This window comes from Juglans microcarpa x Juglans regia, chromosome 4D (genome assembly GCF_004785595.1).
Source record: "Juglans microcarpa x Juglans regia isolate MS1-56 chromosome 4D, Jm3101_v1.0, whole genome shotgun sequence".
Taxonomy (NCBI): Eukaryota; Viridiplantae; Streptophyta; class Magnoliopsida; order Fagales; family Juglandaceae; genus Juglans; species Juglans microcarpa x Juglans regia.
The window spans coordinates 17058111-17065203 of NC_054600.1; the positions used below are offsets into that span (position 1 = coordinate 17058111).

Here is a 7093-nt window from a genome sequence, read left to right on the forward strand (position 1 = left end):
CTTCTAAAATACTCTACTAACTTTGGCATCAAAGACTCTTCGGCTTCAAGACCGCCCTCTCCTAGTTTCTGTCTTCTTCGTTTTCGCAGGCCCATCTTTAAAGACCTGAGTTGCTGGAACCTTGTTCAAAAGCATACGAAATACGGCGTTAACACATCATTTCCTGAAGTTTCCAAAATTCATATATACATATATTTATTATATATATATATATATATATATATATGTACGTAGCATGTGAGAATAGTACTTATATATACAGGCACTGATCCCTATCTACTGAGTACCGACCAATTTTTCTCGTCGGACGTTATCTTGTTGCAAAAGGATGATTCTTTTTTTCGAGGGATGTGGTCCGTGCCATTAGCCAAGTATTTGCGGCCACCAACGTAGATCTTGGAAAAACAATTCTTGAAAAATGGACAAATATGTCGCAGTGCGTACTGCTCGTGATGAATCTCAGCAAGAAACCTTACAAAAATTTGCGTACTTGATTCCAAGTTAGAACCCCACAAGTTGGGCCGGGGACAAAAATTAACAAGGAGCCTATCTTACCTAGCTAGCTAGTTCATTTACCTAAACATAGAATCAAGAAAAGAGAATGGAAAAAGGAAATTAGGAAATCAGTAATGTGTAGTACTGTTTACAATATCCTTTTTTGCACCTAAAACATCCTTTACTTTTAGGTATCATTCCATACTGTGAAAGTTGGAGCTGCGTGGCAAACAGCCAAATTGCTTGACCTGGCCGCCGCGAGAGTTGGAACTGCAGTTGGCACCGGCCAATTGTTACATGTCGAACCCTGATCATATGCGCTAGCCTTAACCACACCCGCCGCCGATGCATGTTGTGAGAGATAATACATGTTCCTGGCATGATAAGGATCTGCTGCTGAATACACACTTTGATTATACGCAAGTGCCTTTACTACCTCGCTATCCCCGAAACTACTGGCGTTGTTTCCTTGATTTTGGTTGCCATCGTTATTGGCAATTACTGTACTCACAGGTATTGCATAGCCCGCAGTACCATTGGCTCCATAGCCGCCAATTTCAGTGCCGTTGTTGCCATCTCCGCCTCCTTGACTGCTATAAATGAGAGAGTTAGAGCCAGAGCTAGGTTCCATGGAGGCGGAGTCCATGCTCATGAGGTTGTGCAGAACAGTAGAATTAGGCTGGAAGAAATTGTGGGTATTTCCAAGTTGTAAATGGTGATGATCAAGATCTTGAAAGCTGTTGGGGGGAAGATAATCAGAATCTTGCTCTTGCTTGCACCAAAGCCTTTGCCCATGATATGGGTAGTAAATGGTACTGTAAGGCTGAGGAGGTTGTTGGAATGCAATAGTAGGCCAGCTGCCATGTTGTGCTGCTACAGTCCCATAGCTGTTGATTCCATGGGTTAGCTGAGAACTGATGTTGTCATGATCATGATCTGTTCTAATAATTTGTCCCTCATGTAAAGTCATATCAGCCTGCTCATGAGCATCTTTCAATCGCTTTGCAGCCCCACCAATGGGCAAAGTGCTGCTCTCGAGTATGCTTTTAACGTCATATCTGCTCATGTCAAAGTTCGTTACTGCATTCTGTCCTCGGAACTTAATGGCAGCAACGTCATAAGCCTCTGCTGCTTCCTCTTGGGTGCCTACATTTTAATAAGAGAAAGAAACGATGTTGAAATTCTTAAGTACGCGATCGATCTGGTAATAAAAGAAGCTAATCAATCAGGGTGTTCTTCTGATGCACAAGTTTCTTTACTTTTTCTTCGAATCTAATCGATTCACATGTACGCAGATCAATGTATAAGAACTCACTGAAAGTTCCCAAGTAAAGGTCTTTGTTCCCTGCAACTCTTCCAATTCTTGCTTGCCATCGTCCATGCTGGTGGTGTCTATTACAAAACCAACACCAAGCTGGATAAGAACATGCATGCATATGCACCTACGTACATCGATCATCATACCCTCTCAAGATCATGAATGTATCCTAAATTATCGTCTGTTTTTTTTTTTTTAATTATTTCAAATGAATCCAAGGGAACGTGAGAGGGTACTATATATTTATGGACATATCAAGCATTTATCGATAACATGAAACTGGATCAACTTAAAGTTGTGATGAGCTTCCCAACTTTCAGTAACTTAAATCGATATATATATATATATGTATATATATATATATATATATATATATAGATTACCTTGTAACTCCTCTATAAATAGATGCACCCCGAGAAAACCCACTGCTTTTCCTGCACTAAGAAAAATCCAACATGAATTTTGATCCGCGCTTTTATGAACTATAGCGTAGCGTAGAGATCGAAACGTTGTCGACATATATAATTTAACTCAATTAATATTAATGTACCTTCGCAAAGACGCAACATACTCTAGCCTGGTCATGTGCTTCATTTCTTCCAACTCTTTTTCGTAGTTACTCATCTGAGTTTTTTTCGTTAAAAAGGAAAGAAAGATATTGATCAAAAGTATCAGCTAGCAAACATTGGATCAGAACTCACTATAAGAAAAATAAGCATCTGTATTGATGGATTATTTGTAATTGAGCATTTGTACTGATGGATTATTTGTAATAAAAATGATTATTTATAAAAAAATAGATTCATTTTAATAAAAAATAATTATTTTTATCATAAATAATTGATCATAAATAAACAACTAATTTTTATTGGAGTGACCATTTGTTTTTCTCATGAAATTGGACGTACAACATACAATTAATGCGAATACTGATGTATCTGTAGCTAGGAGGATAAGAACATTTAATGTGCACTTAAATATATATAATAATCCTGACATTGGGAGATTAATGCATGAGTTGAACTTCTAATTTCCAATATTCTAAAGGCCTGAACAGTGATGAACTTTAATTTATTGAAAAAGGGAAGTACATGGAAACTTACTGGGAAATTTGTCGTGGTAGTGGTACCCCAATATTTCAGTGCCGCTAAATCATAAGCTCTAGCTGCCTTTTCTTCTTTGTCATAACCTCCTACGTGAAATCAAACCGGAGATCAGCCATAAACATAAACATAAAAGATAAAAAAAAAAACCATTTCCAGAAAAGTATAAAGAAGTAGAAGAAATTAAGACAAATAAATTTAAAGGTATGATCGATCTGCCGAGTACTAGTACTCCTTTTATACTCACCCAAATAAACTGGGATCGGGAAGGTTGAGGATGCCCCACATCAAAGATTCAAGACATGAAAAAAAAAAAAAAAAGACCACATATATAAGGAAAAGATCCGAAATAATTAAACGTTACTGTTCCCTTTATTTACAAGAATATATATATATATATATATATATATAGGAAAGAGACGCTTTCCATTTTAAAGATAGTTCTAGCAGAAAAGCTATACAATATGCCTTACCTTGCCTGCCTTTACGAGTTTGTCCCTCTCTTCTGCAACTATTATCCCATAGATGAGCCTCATATCTGCCCGTCCATCTGTGCCTGGAAAATCTTAAAAACAAATATAGTTCAAATATCCATTAATATGCCACAAATTTGGCTATCACATAAGCAGCTAAAGTCTATAACAAAAAATGGATCTAAGAACTTAAGAAAAAATAAAGTCCAAGCATGCAAAGATCATACAGACGAAGATATGTATAAAATCTCGTGGATTTTGTTAACAAACCTTGTTACACCACGGTATATAGAAGTCCTCTGTCCAAAGGTATCAATGGACTTTCTAGGAACTGTTGCTGCCTCGATAGCACTGGTACTTTGGGTATCAAGCCCCGATGTTATCTTCTGCTGCTTATTATCCGATGAGGAATTACTCTCTCCGCCACTGCCAGTACTCGCCGTAAGAAGTGGCAAATTTGAGCTAGACTGTGGCGGCCCCGTGCCCATTGAAAGCGACAAGGTTTGTGCGCTTGTCTTGATGCAGCTTCCATTAATATTGTTGCCGCTACTTGCACCACCACAACTATCGTTCTTGTTGTTCTCCGGCTGAGGCGGTGCCGGCGCCGGTTGGTTCCTCAACCATGTCTTTATCATGGACAAACCAATATTAGAGCTATTCTCGTGGATGCCGCCGCTGCCGCCGCCGCCAGTACTTCCGGTACTATTTGCCACGCCGTTTCCTGCTTCGGATGGAAGCTGTAAGGAACAATTGTTGAACATGCAGTCACCATTATTGTTATTGTATGCGGCATTTTCGTGATGACCGAAAGAGTGTCGGCCGAGGAAGTTCTCGAGCTTTGGTTGGTGTTGGTTTTGATCATGGTTTTGGCTATTGCACGAGCTACCCATCAGCATAGAGAGTTCTGAGGTGGTCTTGTAATTAGTGCTCGAGTTCATCCCTAAACCCTTCATATTCCAATCTGCAAAAAAGGCAAAAAAATCATAAAATCAATAAAAAGGTTATACCTTTCTGCTTGTCTGATAACGTTTTTAGTTTTGGTTCTTACACAATATGACAAAATACACAAGGAAAAAAAAAATGCTCCAACTGCTTGAAGATCAGGATGCCATTTTTTTTTCTTTTATGCCCTTTTCCCCCATTTCTTGTACTTTCTGATTATTATCAAATAGAAGAGCAGGTTTTAGGACTTCAACTTTCACTAAAACGAGAAATAGTAGGGTGTGTGGTGGGGAGAAAAAAAAAACCTTCAACTTGATCGTTTCTATTAAATGCTTCAAGTATTCCAAAAGGGGGAGGGAGGTTGAGGGATGGAGCGGTTGAGTCAGAAGTGAGTTCAAAGCACTGGACGGAGACATCGGCGCTGGATATGTTAATGTCAGAGTTCATGAAGCTAAGGCGAGAAACTGTGTTTTGAGAATGAGCATCTTGATCTGCAGTCTGCGATGGGAGTTCTTGAGGGGAAAGAGAGAAGCCCAACCAGTTGATCATGGGAGCCATATATAACTATTTTGGGACTTTGTGGATGAAAGTATGGAGTTTAGAAATGGGAGATGAGGGACTAGTACTTCATGCATGAACTAGACTAGAAAAGGTGAAGCAGAAAGAGAGGGAATCCATGAGTTGAGAAGACAGGACGAAGAGGAAAGGTCAAAAAAAAAAAAAAGAGAGAAAGAAATCCTAGTTCCAAAGCAAAATGAAGATTTATATATATCTCTCTCTCTCGCAAATACACACAAATTAATCCTATCGGGGGCGGGGCTCCTCTCATTAGGGCACTTGGGCCTTTATTAAACTGAAACTTGCTGTGTCATAAGTGAGAACAGGACATGGTAGGCTGGTGGCAGTCATATATATATATATATATATATATAGTAATATTGTATTAAGAAAAATTCTAGACATAATTTTTACATTCCTGCACACCACTTAAAAATATATGATTTTATTCTTTTGAATAATCCTACATACAGTCGTAGAGTGTGCAAGCGTCGTACAATCGTTTTGAAAAAGAGTGATATCCACTATTAAAAAATTAAATTTATTTTTTCATGTGGTCTCGTATATATTCACCTTTTTCAAAGTGATTGAGCGGCACTTGTGCACTCAGGATTGTAACTATCATTTCTCGATTCTTTTACCCTCATATTTCATATTTCAAATAGTGTACAGAGTGTGAGACTGACTTCTATGCAGTACGACTATTGTATCAATTATATATATATAGGCTACAACTTTAATTAAGAATTCTCTGTGAAACTTATCTAAATAAGACTATATATCTAAATATAAGAAATGTCTGAAAAAATTAATAATGGAGAGGTGCTACATATCGAGCAGCTAGCAATAATAGTACTTAATTTTGAATGAAGCATGTTGTTAATGGAATGCTGTAGGGAAGGAAGAGTACTTTAAAGTTCTTTTGGTTGTGGAACAATATATATATATATATATATATATAGCTAATCAATTAATTAACTCACGTTATTCTGATTATAAGGACTTAATTTGATAGTTTAGAAATTAATTTTGTGAGAGGACAGTAATAAGGTTAACACATGCATGGGTTATATATATATATATAGCTCTACAATTAAAAGCAGTGCTTCCGTAATCTCTAAACAAATTACTTGTTAATTAATGATCTTCCGGTCTCCTATTCCCCTAATTGGATGTACTCTTGGCGCTTCTGTTCACCTTGACTAATCGTATTTAATTATTAGACTAATTAATCAGATTGCATGTACATTATTCACAGATACCTCTCTCTTTCTCTCTCATTGCTGTGAAAGTTGAAACTGCATATAGCTAATTGTGTTTTCGGATCATATTGATATCGTGTCAAGTCATGAACATTTGACTATATAGATTAACCTGAACTCAATCCGTTAGAAATATGTTAACACGACATGACTCATTTAAACCTCTTTGTTTCATGTAAATGGATTGAACTAAAATACATAACAGATTTGGCCTGATTAATATAATTTTACATAAAATTTAAAATTTATATTTATTAATAACCACAATATCTTAAAAATGTATATCAATATTTTTTAAATTTTAACATATAATAAAATTAATATTACAAATTATACAATAATAAATACCAGTATAGATATAAAATTATAATCCTAATAATAAAAATAATAAAAATATAAGTATATTAAAAACTATCAATAATATAATTTATAATAATAAAATTTTAATTTTAAAATAACTTATAAATAAATTAAAACAGATTGATTTCGTGCATGTTAAGCAAGTTAACTAGGTTAAGTCGATATTGATATGTTTTGTCGGTTAATTTGTTGGTATTAAATTCACCGATCGTCTCCCATCTTTGAAACAACTGTACGAAGAGATTACATTTTATCTGACAAACCGTGACAAGAAACCCACACGCAGCCCCCCCTCCACACCTATTAATTCATGCCCACCTGGACAGTAGTCATTTCATGTCAGACAAATTATCAGCCTTTCAGACGGCCCCTCCATTTCCATTTCATCTCTCTCTGATCTCCAAGAGGGACTCTCTGCCTGCAAATAAACACCCATGTCCTACTCACATTTCATCCATCCTTTTCGTATTATTTAACTGTTATCCGAATCATAAACAGCTCCCCCGCTACATACGGGAGTCTCTCTCTCTCTCTCTCTATCTAAGGAAGACTTTCTTTCTGTCTCAACTGTGCACCAAACAA

At 36.6% G+C, this 7093-nt stretch overlaps 1 protein-coding gene across 4 annotated transcripts; it reads right to left on the minus strand.

Annotated features, from left to right (window-relative positions):
* Positions 1–606: 606 nt before the first annotated feature.
* LOC121259131 (AP2-like ethylene-responsive transcription factor BBM) lies at positions 607–5070 on the minus strand. 4 transcript variants are annotated; one of them, XM_041160625.1, is made up of 9 exons: positions 4637–5062; positions 3660–4350; positions 3390–3472; positions 3164–3172; positions 2917–3005; positions 2364–2437; positions 2197–2247; positions 1811–1887; positions 607–1641 (listed from the first exon to the last, which is right to left on the minus strand). In XM_041160625.1, exons 1-9 carry the CDS (start codon positions 4887–4889, stop codon positions 683–685), a joined length of 2286 nt encoding a protein of 761 aa, XP_041016559.1. In that variant the 5' UTR covers positions 4890–5062; the 3' UTR covers positions 607–682. The 4 variants fall into 4 exon arrangements, with proteins under 4 accessions (XP_041016559.1, XP_041016558.1, XP_041016563.1 ...); XM_041160624.1 differs by having other exon boundaries at positions 3390–3481; XM_041160629.1 differs by lacking the exon at positions 3164–3172 and having other exon boundaries at positions 4637–5070.
* Between the last annotated feature and the right edge of the window lie 2023 nt (positions 5071–7093).